Source organism: Manis javanica, chromosome 11 (assembly GCF_040802235.1).
Source record: "Manis javanica isolate MJ-LG chromosome 11, MJ_LKY, whole genome shotgun sequence".
Taxonomy (NCBI): Eukaryota; Metazoa; Chordata; class Mammalia; order Pholidota; family Manidae; genus Manis; species Manis javanica.
In genome coordinates, this window is record NC_133166.1 from 100679668 (window position 1) to 100693617 (window position 13950).

A 13950-nucleotide genomic window follows, 5' to 3' on the forward strand; every position below is an offset into this window, starting at 1 on the left:
TTCTATTTATTCGGTATTTGTCATTTACTATTAAAAAATGGTCAGTGAATCTGCTTGTTCATGGCTCCAGTTGCCTTTTCCATCAAGGCTCATACATTTTCTCTACATTATAGTGTTAAGAATAGGATTCTGGGAAAATGGCAGAGTAGGGAGTGCTAAGTCTGTTTCCCAACTAAACAACAATTGCAGTGGCAGATCTGCCTGATGTAATAATGACTTCGGAATTCTGGAGGCTGTTGAAGGCTTGCAACTTCCAGGGGAACACTTGGACAGGAAAGTTGCACCAATTTCAGCTCTTAGGAAAACAGCAGCTACCCACTCCTGTACCCTCAGCAATGTGGCAGGCAGCTGTACATGTATTCCTAGAGCAGCTTATATGCAGCTTACAAGAGCTACAGTGGCAAAAAAAGACCCTATCCTCCAAGTACCAAGATCTGCTCTGATTATTGTTGCTGCTTCTGATCACAGAGATGCAGACAAAGAGGTCGGCAGCTATTGTCACACCTCTTCTTACTCTTGCAAGCCCCTTCCTAACTGAAGTGACTCCCAGGGGATTTAAGGTCCAGTGCCCTTTGCCCACACTTCATTTTTCACTTTTTCCTTCTCAGGAGTCAGACATTAAAGACTAGACGTTCAAAAACAACTGCGTATGTGGGGAAAATTAGAACATGAGCATGCATGCTCAGGGAAAGGTTCAGAAAAGACCTGAGAAGATCTTTAGTTTACATCTCAAGCTGATCCTTGGCACAGAGACATCCTACAATTATCAAAAAAACAAAACTAATAAACTGAAGCAATACCAAAACACAGCGAGTTCTAAGGAAGGGGGTGAATCTGATTTCCAGAGTTACCACATTATCACATTTCAATGTCTAGTATTTAACAAAAAATCACAAGGCATAGAGGAAAGAGAATGGCAAAGAAAACAGGAAGTCTCTAAAAGAAAAAAATAAATCAATAGACAGTGTCCTGAAAAAGCCCTGAAGGCAGATTTACTAGACAAAAACTTCAAAATAACATTCTTAAAGATGCTTAAAGAATTAAATGGGGAAGTGGAGAAAGTCAAGATAATGATGTGTGAATGAAATGGAAATATCCCTAAACAGGCAGAAAAACTAAAAAGAAGCCAAAAAAATTTTGGAGCTCAAGAGTACAGTAACTAGTATGAAAAATTCACTGAAGAGATTAAAGGCAGATTTGAGCAGCAGCAAAAGGAATCATGAACATGAAGATAGGACAACGTAAATCACTGAGTTAGAGGGACGGAAGAAAAAAAGAGTGAAGAAAAGCAAACAGAGCCTAAGGGACCTGTGGGACATCAGAAGTGCACCAAGACACCCACTGTGGGAGTCTCAGAAGGAGAAGAGTAACAGAAAGGTAGAGAGAGAGTATCTGAAGAAATGGTGGCTGATGACTTCCTTCCCAACTTTGATGAAAGACATGAATATAAACATGCAAGAAGTTCATGACCTTAGGTACAATGAACTCAAAGAGACCCACACTAAGACACACATAATAATCAAACTTTCCAAAGACAAATAGAATCTTGAAAGCAGGTACAGATAGATGAATCAGAGGCCCTAAATAAGGTTATGAGCAGAATTCTCATCAGAGACTTTGGAGGCCAGAGGCTTCATAATTTAAGAGATTAACACATTTAAAGAAAAAAATAATTGGTGTAAAACCGAGCACTACTATAATTTTCGTTTAACCCCAAATCATGCTTTCTATGTAATTTAAGAGACCAACACATTTAAAAGAACCATTAACTTATGCTTTGGGACATACAATGTACAAATATGCAATTTTGTGACATAAACAACCAAATGGGGTGGAGATAGAGCTATAAAGATGGAGGGTTTTTGCATGTTATAAAGTTAAGATGACATAAATTCAAATTAGAGTGTTATAATTTTAGGATATTAAGAGTAATCCCCCTAGTAACCACAAAGAAAGAGCCGCAGAACACACATAAGAGGAAATGACAAAGGAATTTAAATATTTCATAACAAACAGGCAAATAAAACAAAAGGATAGTAAAGCAGGAGATGAGGAACAATAAAAGTCAAAAGGCATATACAAAACAAATAGCAAAAGGACAGAAGTAAGCCCCTCCTCATCAGTAATTACTTCAAATTTAAATAGATTAAACTTTCTAATTAAAAGCAGAGATTGGCAGAATGGATGAAAACACATGATCCAACTATATGCTGTCTAGAAGAGACTCACTTGAGATCAAAAGACAAAACAGGTTGCAAGTGTAGGCACGGAGAAAGATATTCTATGCAAATAGAAACCCAAATACTACTACTAGACAAAATAGACTTTCAATCAAAAAGGGTACAAGAGACAAAGGACATTATATATTAATAAAATGTTCACATAGCAAGTAGAACAGAAACATGCCACCTAATGACAGGCCATCAAAATACATAATGCACAAACTGACAGAATTAAAGAAATACTTATTTCTACATAATAGGAATCTCTACAATAATAGTTGGAGACATCAATACCCAACTCACAATAATAGGTAGAACAACCAGAGAGAAGATAATAAAAATAGAGGACTTCATTCTCTGTTGTTATACATAAGATTTATATAAGACTTCCTTCAAATCTGAGAGGTTGGCCATTTAAAACAGGTTGTACTAAGTTGTCAAGGATAAAATCACCATGATTACCATACTTTTTTGATGCTTACAATAAGCTTATTAGCTATAGTCTAAGTATTGTACAATTTTGCTTTCCTTCAATTTAAATTTCTTTTCATTAATTGCATATCATGACCATCTCCATAAAAAGCCCAGGAATTGTTTGACCACAAGCACAACTTGTCACAAAGGAAACAAAATGCAATCAACTTTATAGGAATGCTTAAGAAGAGAAATAAAACAGAAATGGAATCAGTAACATTTACCTTATATCTTCTAAGGACTAACTTACCCTTCATTACAAAAAAAATGAGCTTCTGATTGGTATTCAAAGGTTTTATTTGGGGAATATGCTTCACCATGTTTTACTACTGGCCTTGGGCATTCTTTTTCTACAAGAAAAATTACAATTTCATTTTGAATACCAATTTCAAAACAGATCTGAATCAAGATTAAAGTTCTACACTGCTTCTTGAAATTCATGCACTATTATTTTCGATTATAAAGACAAACCTAAAATTCACATTTAACCAGGTAAGCAATTGCCAAGAAATGATATATTGGGATATGTCTCATAGCCTGAAAAGACGTATTGCTATCTAAAATCTAGTTTTACATGAGAAAATCTTCATTGTCATACCAGAAAACTGAATTCTAAGATATGTAAACATCGCTAGAGAAAGCAAAAGTAAAAAAACAAGAAAAGGTTTTGTTGACTTACTTAAACATGCTTCCACCATAGGAGTAGTCCACGTGTTATCAGGTTTACAAACACCCGACATCACATGAATAGTGAAGTGATAATATCCTGGGACACACTCAAAATATATTCTCTCGCCAATATAATATTTGTTTTTAATTGCACCCTTGACCCTCATATTAAAGTATGTTGGTGGCCTACCACAGGCATCTAGGGATAAGAGAATAAGAACATGAAAATGAAGTATTTTCTCTCTTTCACTGGTCAGACTATGACCTGGCAGCAGGTAGGTAACCACAGAACACACGGAAAGAAGGTTCTGGGCAAGATTTTAAGTGATCGTTCCATACTTTTAGCCAAGTGGTGGTGGGAGTGGAGGACGTACTTTCCTTATTTTATTTAACTAACACACTATTAGCTTTTGATTTGTTGGGGAATAGGCTGAAATTTTCATTCAACAAATAAACTGAAGACACAAAATCCTCCTCCACTCCCCAGTTCACTTCAGAGCTCACTGCTTCTCTAAGAAGTCTTCTATACTCAACAGCCGTGCTCAGAATATTCTTCCTGAGTCTGAAACACAAACTGATAATACCTCGTCACTTCAGGCCCAGGCTCCTCTCGGAAGGCAAGATCCTAGCAGTCGGGGGTCACATGCCTCATTTTTCTGCTACTCGCTGTGCCCAGTGGGTGCTCAAGAAAGGCTACAGTTAAGAGGTGGTTATTAAATAGCACTGTGGACTTCACACCATCACTACTAAAGTATTTCAAAATAGAAAATTTCATTTCCTGTTTTATATTAGTGAACTGAACATTTATAAGTGTTTAGAGGACATTTAAACATCAGAATTTACTACTTTGAAAAGCCTCACATGAAAAGAACAAAACTAAACCCTGCTTTCTTGGATATTATTTAAATTGAACCTTTCTTCTCTGATCAGTCCTGCATTCATTCCCTTAGAAGCTCCCTGAGGTAGCTGTCTGGGCTGTTTATCCAATATACCCCTACAGTAAAGCTACTCTATTGATGTGCTTTTAGAATTTTTCTAAAAATTTTTGGGGGAGAGGGGAGGGGTTTCCTCCCTAAAACAGTGCCCTTTCTCCTTCAGCCACTCCTCTTCCGGTTTATTAACTGCGGGCTAGAAAATTTAACAAATCCATTGGAATAATTTTGTACAATATGTGATGGAGACACAGCCAGTAAAATCCCAAAGGGCTAAATGAACATAGAGGCCCCTCCTATCAGGTTAAGGGCGTTAGGAGAAAGGAGAGAGACCTTATTCTGATCCCTGAGGAAGCTCTTCTTTCTTCCTCCCTGGATCTCCATCTTACTTCAGATGGAGAGACTGGTCAAGGGAACGCTAACCAACTGAAACATTACTCTCCTTTCATATTATATCCTAAATTCTAAAATTCTGTGTAAGTACACTGTCCAACATTTCATTTACATTCTGTCCTGAAATCTACCTACTGGCAAATGTTTTCCACATTTCCACTGTGCTGAACTTGGTAACTAAGTGTTCCTCAGTTAACTTGCCCGCCAAAAAACAAAAGGCCAAGGAAAAGCCACAAAAATTAAAAGCATTGTTTAAAAGCAGTATTAGTGTAGACTTGGATTTTATTAACATAATTAAATTTACTGAATACCTGAGTCAGACATTGTCATTTTACAATAGGAAAATACAGTGGGCTAGAGGTGCTAAATATTTCCATCCTAGGTAAAAGTACATAACATCTTTGGACAACACGCTGGTTATTTAATTATAAAAGTATCCCTTGTTTTCTGCATTCAGTTTCAGTAACCAGTTGAAAGCAGACAAAGAAACGAGGATTCCTAGTATGACTTTCACACCTAGAGCTCTGCATGGAAAAAGAAATCTCAACTGGATAGTTGAATCTATTCACTAATTTGAAGTATTCCTTCTTGCTGACATTCATCATGAAAGACATGCTTTCAACAATGTGCTGAGTTTAAAATGTGGTTTGGGAATCAGTTGACTGCAACCTTTATACACTGTAATAACTGAGTCCAGTATCACACTTTTTAAAAAATCAAATTGCTTCTCTTGCTCCAAACATGGAATTTCTTTCCTATGAAGATTTTCAAACTAAACATTCCCAGTTCAGAAAAACAGCACCTTGACTTAGTTTTTTCTAGATAATTTACAACATGATTATTATTAGGCTGCTCTGCTACATCGTAACAGTATATACCATTAATTAGTAAAGCAGGCTGCACTCACAAAATTCCCCAGTGTTCCACGTGAGCTTCAGGCAAGTGAAATAGTGCTCTAGCACGGATTAAGAGAACTGTTCGCCTTCCCTGTATGTGCAAAAAGTGCAAGCGCTCACTAAACCTGCACATATTAATATAACACCCTCTGACTGGGCCACACACACCCCAGCCCGCATTGGTACCTTGAGAAAACCGTGGTCTCTGACCAACTGGAACTGGATGAAACTTGACTGTCCTGCTCCCTCTCCCACTGTCCACACAACCCATTTATAACTTTCTATGCTTCATGGAAAAGCAGGCTCTGGCGTCTACACCTCACTTCCCATTCCTTTCTAGGTCTACAGAAGTCACTTTCGTCCTAGAGCCTGGTTTACCAGGCGCTAAACTCAACCACATGTTCTTTCAAGCCTCCATATGAAGTCAGTGGTGGGCTTCCTCGCCCCACAAGTGACCGCAGGACCCACAACTTCTCTAAAGCACATTCGAGGCAACACCAGCCAGGGTTTCCCAGCTTGGCCCAGACTGCATGGCACCCCACTCACCCAGGCATCACCCCGCCTAGGGAACACAGGGAGAGGCTCTCCGGGGCGCTGCACGGGCCCTGGCACCTCCCCACGCACCTGGGCCGCAGCAACAGCCCTCAACACACAAAACTGGTCTGCGCTCCGCATCGCCACTGGCTCCGTTCAGGAAACACCCAGCGAGCTTTCGCGAGGCGCACCCCGGTAAACGCCAGCCGTGCCACACCGTGCAGACCCACGCCAGCTCCCAGTTCGGGGGCTACGAGGCCCCGCACACCAGACCCCGGCCCACCCACCTGCGCCTCCCACGCCACCCACGCAGCGAAGCTGCCCCGTCCTTGCCAACAGTCGGCCGCTCCCGGGTCGCCCCAGTTGGCCGGCGGAGCGCACGCCTCCTCCAGGCTCCCACCTGAGAATAGGGGTAGCAGGAGCACTAGAGCCATCGAAAGGATCCCAGCGAAGCACCCGAAACACAGGGGACTCTCGGAGCGGCCCGGAGGCGCGCTGCGCGGCGCGCAAGGCGCCGTCATTTTCCGAGAGATCAGAGCGAAACCGGCTGCCGGCCGCGCACGAACCTGTCAGAGCCCAGTTACCACACGCAACAATCCCCATTATCTCTCAGAGACAAACGCGGCACCACAGGTGGGCGTGGCCGGGACCCCGCGCGAGTGAAGGCAAAAAACACCTACTCTGGACGGCTGGGCCAATCAGCGACCTGCAAAGCGGGGCCTCGGCTGGCAGCGGCCGGGTAAGTCGGGGGACGGGGCGTGGCCCTGACTGGAGCCGCAGGTTGAGAGAAAGCCGCACCTCGAGTGCGCGCGCCGCCCGGGCTCCTCCCACGTGACCGGGCCTTGTGGGGCCACGCCCTTCGCAGACCTTCCCGGAAGCCCAATGGCGGCTGGCTGTGGCCGGGGAAGGGCGGGTTCACCGCGGAATTCGTAGGCCCCGCCCCACCTCCGGAAGGGTGGGAGGGAAACCAGAGCTGACGAGGTGCTGGTCACAATTCAGTGGTCAGAAAATGGATAAATTAAATTTTGCATTTAAAATTTTGATCTATAAAGATGCAAACCCACTAAAAACTACAGACTACATATTTAGAATGTGTCAATACACGTTTATTAGTATGCTAACTCTTAAAACTTATGCTTTCTTAGTTTTTAGTATATTCTGAATCCATATAAAAGCTAATTCCTTTTATTATAAAATCATTATTTTATTTAAATTTTAGTATTGTTTTAATACAGAACACAGTACAAAGTGCTTTTGAAATAGAGCTTAGGAAATATCCAAGGCTTAATTTTATTTCTGAGGTTTCTCTTGAATTGTCTTAACGCATCTCCCCTATAGTAGTTTAATGCCATTTTAAAACAGAAATTACATTTTATCCCTAGAGAAACTGAAAACTGATATTAGCATATATTTTAATCCAGTCTATCTAAAAGGAGTGGGTTCTGCACTATAGAAATCAGTCTGCTGGAGAAGGAAATTTGTGTATATAAAGACTCTCAAAGTGAATAAAAATATTGTGGAATCACTGGGTAACATAATTATATTTGACTTGTTTTCCATATCTTCATCCTGCAGTTTCCCATTTCTCCTTAATGAGCCCACCACATTACATACATTTGAAAATTAGGAAGAAGACAAACTTGTAAACAGAAATCCTAACTCACACCATCTTCCTTTAAGCAATTCAGACTATTTATATATCTAAGTGCAGTCCTTTCCTTGCCTAACACACTGTGTGCTCTCAGCACAAGGAAAGGGGTTAGAGTGGCAACAAACCCAAATAAGAGCTGGAGCTTCACTGTAACATAGGAGAGTGTCAGCATCTTCATATGCACACGTTTGCATCTCTGTGAAGTCACTTCCAAGATTGAATGAGTCTCAGATCTTATTCTGTTGAAATGAACTGGCTGATTTCCAGCTAACCATCTGAATTTGAGGTGTTCTCCAACTTTATAGTACTTTGTCAAGGAAGACACTGAAATAACAGGATATTTCTATTTAGATGACAGCATAGGAGATACTGAAATACCCAGAATTTATATGCTGATAATGTCTATGCTAGCATTACACATGCATTACAAGTTCAGAAGAAATGTTTATTGCTCTCTGGGTGTGGTTGCTGTGGAGGGCAGAAGAAAGTATGGCATACATTGAGACACTGAATAGAGAAAAGAGAGACTAATGAGCAACTTGACCTTCCCTTCTTTTGTCAAAGGAAAAATGATCTTAGAGAGGAGCAGCTAAATAAAAAAAGCCTCACTCCAGAAAACATAGAGGTTCCTCATTGAACACGCAAAATATTTCCTTGAGCCTCTTTTCTGAACCATGGTTGTGCCAGGGGGAAAGAAAACAGTAGCTGGTAGTTTGGAGGGACTTTAGCTTCAGAAACCACATCCTCCCCTAAGCACAGTCAAGACGGAAAGGAGGGCTGTGTGGTCCAAGGTGCCCGAGGGCTTCCTGGCCGTGCTGAAGTCTCCCCTCTTCCTTATGGCCAGTATCACTGTCCTTCCACCAGAGCCCCGAGGAGGCCCATCAGCTCACCTGACACCCCCACTTGTTATCGCCACCTCACCACTCTTTCTACCTCAGGAGACTCCCCGACATCCTCTGTTACCTGCACCACTTTTGAATATTCTCATGTCCTTCAACACGTTGGCTGTGTCTTTGCAGTGGACCTGGGTACCTGTGTCACCCTCTCTGCCCCTGCACCTGGCCTGGCTACACAGGCCTTAGGTTTGGTTACAGACTCTCACTGACTCCTTGTCTACCATTTGTTGCCACAAATGATTAAACTTGCTTCTGTGGAATGTTGTAGTCCAAATTCCAACCTTAGAAGGGAAATTGGAAACATTCTTTAAGGACTTCCTACTTTATTTTAAAAAGGTGGTCAACAGTCCTCATGCACACTTTGACATGCACCTTAAGGCAAATGAACATTTTCAAAAAGTTGAGAATAGATGTAATATTGATTAATTTGTTCTTAAATATTCACCATACATCTCATTTGATTAAGTCTATACTGAGGTAATTGTGAGAAATTTAAAAAGGGGTCCTTATTGAAGTTAAATTAGCATCGGAACGAAAACACATAAGCACAATGTTTGGTTCATTATAAATAATCAATATTTGAAAAATGAATCAATGTGCAAGTAAATAAAGGCAAAAGAGTTAAAAGGCAAAAAACAACACATGAAATATCAAATACAATGCTATGTGTTTCGATACAGTTTGGCACAAATGATGGAGGAAATGGTTGTCGTTTGGTGAAAAATAGCCAGGACTCAATATTGTACAGTCAAGGTATAACCTTATATTGTATAGTCAAGTTATTACCCTTCAAATGTAAAATAATATGCAAAGAGGCTTCAGAGTACCTGAGTATTCTTACATTGAATGTAGGCTCTGTAGTCAACTTTTATATTCTTTATATTTTTCTGTGTTTTCCATAATGTGTATTTACTACTCTTAAAAGAAAATAGTACATTTTAAAAATGGTGTAGACAGGAAATGCTGTGAGTTCAATGAGAGACATCACATTGGACTGGGGTTGGGGGAGCTTCACGGGTGAGTGACTCTGACCTGGGTTAATGCAACTTAGATTGGAAGAAAGGTAGACAGGTGTTTTAGGCAGGTAACCTGTGGGAATGAGGTGAAATCATGTGAGATTTTAATCACTTTTGTGGAATATTTTTAAGTGAAGTTTTATGAAGACAACTCTTCCCCTCACAGTCCTCTGTAGTTTCGTCTGTTTATTGTGGTAGCAGGCTGGCTGTGATTCATTTTGCACAACTTTTCATCCTAGTACCCAATAGTAAAGCAATTGAATGCATTACCCAAGAACCTTGGAAGCCAAACTTAAGGCATCTTTGAAAGCACATATTCTGTTTTATTTTGTCTTAAAATCTCCTCCGTTATTTTCTGTTCTCTTGTATATATATTTGTGTTATTATAGGAATAATGCTATTTACCCTTTACACTATTGGCACAACACTGGAAAAACTAGTTTAGGAATGCCATGCTATTTTCACTCATGACTTCTATATCCCCTTGATCTACTAGCCACCCATTCCAAAGCATGTGCAAACACATATTTGAAGAGGATCTGTTTTGGAAGATCATTAAAGCTTCAAAATGTAAATTACTAATTTTGAGTTTTTAGAAGTAACACACATTTCATTTACTTCCATAAACATTTGTGAAAAAGAAGCCATTGGGCAGAATGAAAGTGAGTAGAAGCCAAACAAGAAACACAGGGCTTTGCAAATCCATTTAGGAGAAAAATGACCAGATCCTGTATATTTTTGTTTAAAACAATTTGAATTGCCTATATTTTGACTAACCATAAAATGCCTCTCCCAGCACTTACCTTATTCCTGTGGTCACTTCTACTGTCCTCTGTTGAATTTAGTATTTCTGACCTGTAGATATCAATGGCAGGTTTAGATTAAAGCACACTGATATGGGAAAGTAGGACAGGAAGAAAGGAAATTGACTAACAGGTGTTGTTTGTACTGCTTCCGATGGGAGGGCCTAAGTCCTTCCTAGGTCTTGTGGAACTGCTGCTTCTGACAGCGCCCTGAGGACCTTATGGTAGGAGATGTCAGGACTCCCGGGAATAGCAGAGGGACAAGGACCTGGTAAATGACTGGCTAAGATGGAGGAGGGGAAATAGTTTGGCTCTGTATGCCACGCAGGGTATGCGTCTCTGTGGCTTCTCAACCCTGCTGTTGTCGTGAGAGCAGCCGTGGACACTAGGTGAATGCGTGGATGCAGCTGTGTTCCGGTAAAACTTTATTTTACAAAAATGGTCACTTTTTAGTGCACTGATTGCTAGTATTCAATTGTGCGTTGTGGGCGCTTTGAGTGGCAGAGAAATTTCCCTTTCACCGGGAACCTTTAGCAAACAGCCAAACGTTTACTCAGAACCCATTCTGGCCAGGCTGCCATGAATAGGTGGGATGAAGGGGGAAGGTGTGGTAACAAGCCCACGTGGAGGAGGACAGGAAAGGGAGGCAGGCACAGGGGGCCAGGGCGGCAGAGAATTCAGGGCCAGTCGGAAAGCAGGGGACGACGTAGAGCAGGAGTCTCCTGGGGACCCGGGAGACGTCCTGCACATTTAAGAGAAGCTGCAGGACTTGGGGGAACACCCGTGTGGCACAGGCTTGGGGTCCACAAGAAAGAGAAAAGCTTACTACTTCTGGAAGGTTCACAGCATAAATGCCCAAAACTGTCGGAAAGCTTTGGAAAAACTGCCTGCGCACAGGCCTGACCGAGTCGTCCCCGCAACCACTGCACACAACATCAATCCAAGAGGAGCCAGCCACCCCCAGGGCATTTCCCCTCAGGCGGGACTTCCTGACGTCTTAGGTATCAGGGACCCAACTGGTGCACTATTATCATATTCAGATCGTGGTTCCGCTTTGAATTGTTGAAACATTTTGAATTCAATATATGTACTAGGTTTTTATATGTACACTATATGTACCTGTTATTTTCCTGATTTGTTTGCAGAGTTTGAAGATGAACACCGTTGCCTTCTTGGGGATGTAAACAGATAATCCCTTTTTTAGATTTTTCATCTATATTATTGCTAATTGGCAGAGGAAAAAAATAGAATAATTTAATTATATAAATTTCAGTTTTGAAAGAAAGAAATCAGCAGCTTTCACTTTGAAACTTAGGGCACAATTTGCTCCAAGTTTCTGAAACCTTGGCAAGGCATCTAAAAGGAAAAACACAGCCAAATCCCCTCTTTCAAGATTAAAACTTGGATTAGGAAATAATACTAAAACCATCTGCGTATTTGTCAGAAGACTCTAAATTTGTTATAGGCAAGTGTCTGTGCCTTAAAACAATACATTTCAGAGTTTCAAGTAATTGTGAGTGGTGGTGATGTATACCATAAGAATAGTGGCATTTGTACCTCACAGTGTGTGTGGCTTTGCACTGTGATCTTACACAGGCTCTTTTTTCTCTTACAGTGAAGATATAAGTTCTATTCTCTGTACATTTAACATCCACAGTTAGGAGAATCACAATAGTTGTCATGAACATATATGAGAATTGACAGTGAATGGAAGTATTTAATCGCTTTTAAATTTCAGTAATAGCAATTGTGTAAGTAACATTTTCTGACATTCATCACAGGAGAGGCACCATTTTAAGTGAGGTAGCAATTATTTCTGTCCCTGCTGTAATATTTCACTTTTTAAAAGTTTATATTGGCTCCCCCTGTGAAAAATCAAAACTTCCATTTCTGTAAAGGCGGTTTTAGGAGACTGCATTTGTTTAGAACTCATGCTATAGAGAAACCTTTCACTTAAAGTTGTGAACTGTTTCTCATGGGTATGGAATTTGCTCATCAAGCTTATAACATGGATCTCATTGATTTTGTTCTGATTAAACCAACCAGTACAAAAGCTTTGTATGTTCTCTTCCCAGAAAACAATATTTTTTTATTTATATGTAATCCTTCCAAGGTTTTTGCAAGTTTAAAAAGTAAGTGGGGTTTCCTAAATATTTGTTTTTAATACTCAAAAGCAAATCCTCAATTTTTGCACATCAGCAGCCTGTGATATGTGTGTCACCTCTAGTACCTTGACGGGGTCTGTGCATAGAAATAGGAGTCTGGAATGTCTCAGGCAAACTAGAACACCTACTGCCTCATTAACGCCTTTGGAAAAATTCCTTCAGCCTTTTTTCTCATTGCTACAATTCAAATCTTTTAAATTCTAAGCTTTTAAAAAAACTGTTCTAGGTATCATACATATTTCTTTTAGTGTGAATACTTCTCTATCCATAATGTGCATCAAGGGCCTTCTTTATAAGAATTTATTTTATCTAGTACTTTTGTTTTTGAGGTTTTCTTTTATTTCTCTTTGGCTTCCAAGAGGAGGCAAGTAAGGTTATAAACACATTCTAGGAAAATACAGCTGAACTTACCCTTTTCTGCACTTTAGAATTACCCAACAGGAAACAATGAAGGGTGAAATGAAGAAGGTCGCACTAAAGAAAATGCCTAGGCAGTAAAACAAGGTAATTAAATGCATGGAAAACATGACCCATAAGCTTTAAATTCTTACCTAAATGTCTAGTCCCACTAGAGGTTGCCAATGGGTATTTTTTTTAACCATAACTATAAATTCTGCTTTTAAGAAGACCCCCTACCCTTAGGCTTACCTTGAAGATTTCCCCTCTGTTTTTGGTTCAATCTAGTGCAAGTCTTACTACCGAATGGCTACAGAGGAGGAGTGAGCACAGCAGTTTTATAACCTTTAGTCTAATAGCGGCATTTCAACAAGTGGGTGGAAAGAGCACCCGACCGCCATGTTCCTGCACATGCGTCTTGTGTAAGGCACAAGGCGGTCGCTCTGCATGCAACAGGTTCTACTGATTCCCTTTGAAGCAAACTCTACCCCAAACTATTCCTCCTACGTAGGACGTCACAGAAATGGGCTTAGGAAATTGTCTTTGTGCCTTACAACTTCTGCAAGTGGTCATGACTAGCATTCTGAAGAATATTCTCAGGTTATAAACTAAGGAACAAGTTGCATTCTCCAGGCACAACCTAAGGTACCTCTGCTGCTCTTGAATGAGAACACTATTAACCCTTCCTTAAATCTCCAAACATTAAACAATTTCTGACACTGAAGAATGATTATTCATTTGTAATGTTTTTAAATTAGTACAGAACCTTTGATAAAGGACACTCAGTTTTGCTCTGAATTTATTGTTATTTTCTTTCTAACTGGAATTACAATACACTTTGATTTCTTTTTCACATTTCATTTATTATAAGTGGATACTTACTGGTGAAGTATTAGAGTTCCT

General features: G+C 40.3%; 2 protein-coding genes and 1 long non-coding RNA gene across 4 annotated transcripts in view; 1 reads left to right on the plus strand and 2 right to left on the minus strand.

Moving 5' to 3' along the window:
* The window catches only part of LOC108394126 (membrane cofactor protein-like), a 49741-nt gene extending 42979 nt beyond the window's left edge, over nt 1–6762 (minus strand). Inside the window, exon 1 of the mRNA XM_073217020.1 lies at nt 6521–6762. Coding sequence (XP_073073121.1) covers nt 6521–6641 — 121 coding nt within the window. The 5' untranslated portion in view covers nt 6642–6762. The remainder of the gene's footprint in view (nt 1–6520) is intronic.
* Nucleotides 1–13950, minus strand: part of CR1 (complement C3b/C4b receptor 1 (Knops blood group)) — a 130022-nt gene that overhangs the window by 42979 nt on the left and 73093 nt on the right. Inside the window, exons 29-31 of one of the 2 annotated variants that reach the window (XM_073216998.1) lie at nt 13063–13138; nt 10487–10538; nt 7304–8095 (exon numbers count right to left, since the gene is read on the minus strand). The exons of the other annotated variant lie outside the window; for it this stretch is intronic. Of the exons in view, the coding sequence (XP_073073099.1) occupies nt 8084–8095; nt 10487–10538; nt 13063–13138 (140 nt within the window). The 3' untranslated portion in view covers nt 7304–8083. Of the gene's footprint in view, nt 1–7303; nt 8096–10486; nt 10539–13062; nt 13139–13950 lie in introns of those variants that run through there. 2 annotated transcript variants of the gene reach the window in all.
* LOC140844488 (uncharacterized) lies at nt 6643–13937 on the plus strand. The gene is made up of 3 exons (XR_012122892.1): nt 6643–6859; nt 13080–13155; nt 13336–13937. It is a non-coding gene; the product is annotated as an uncharacterized lncRNA (long non-coding RNA).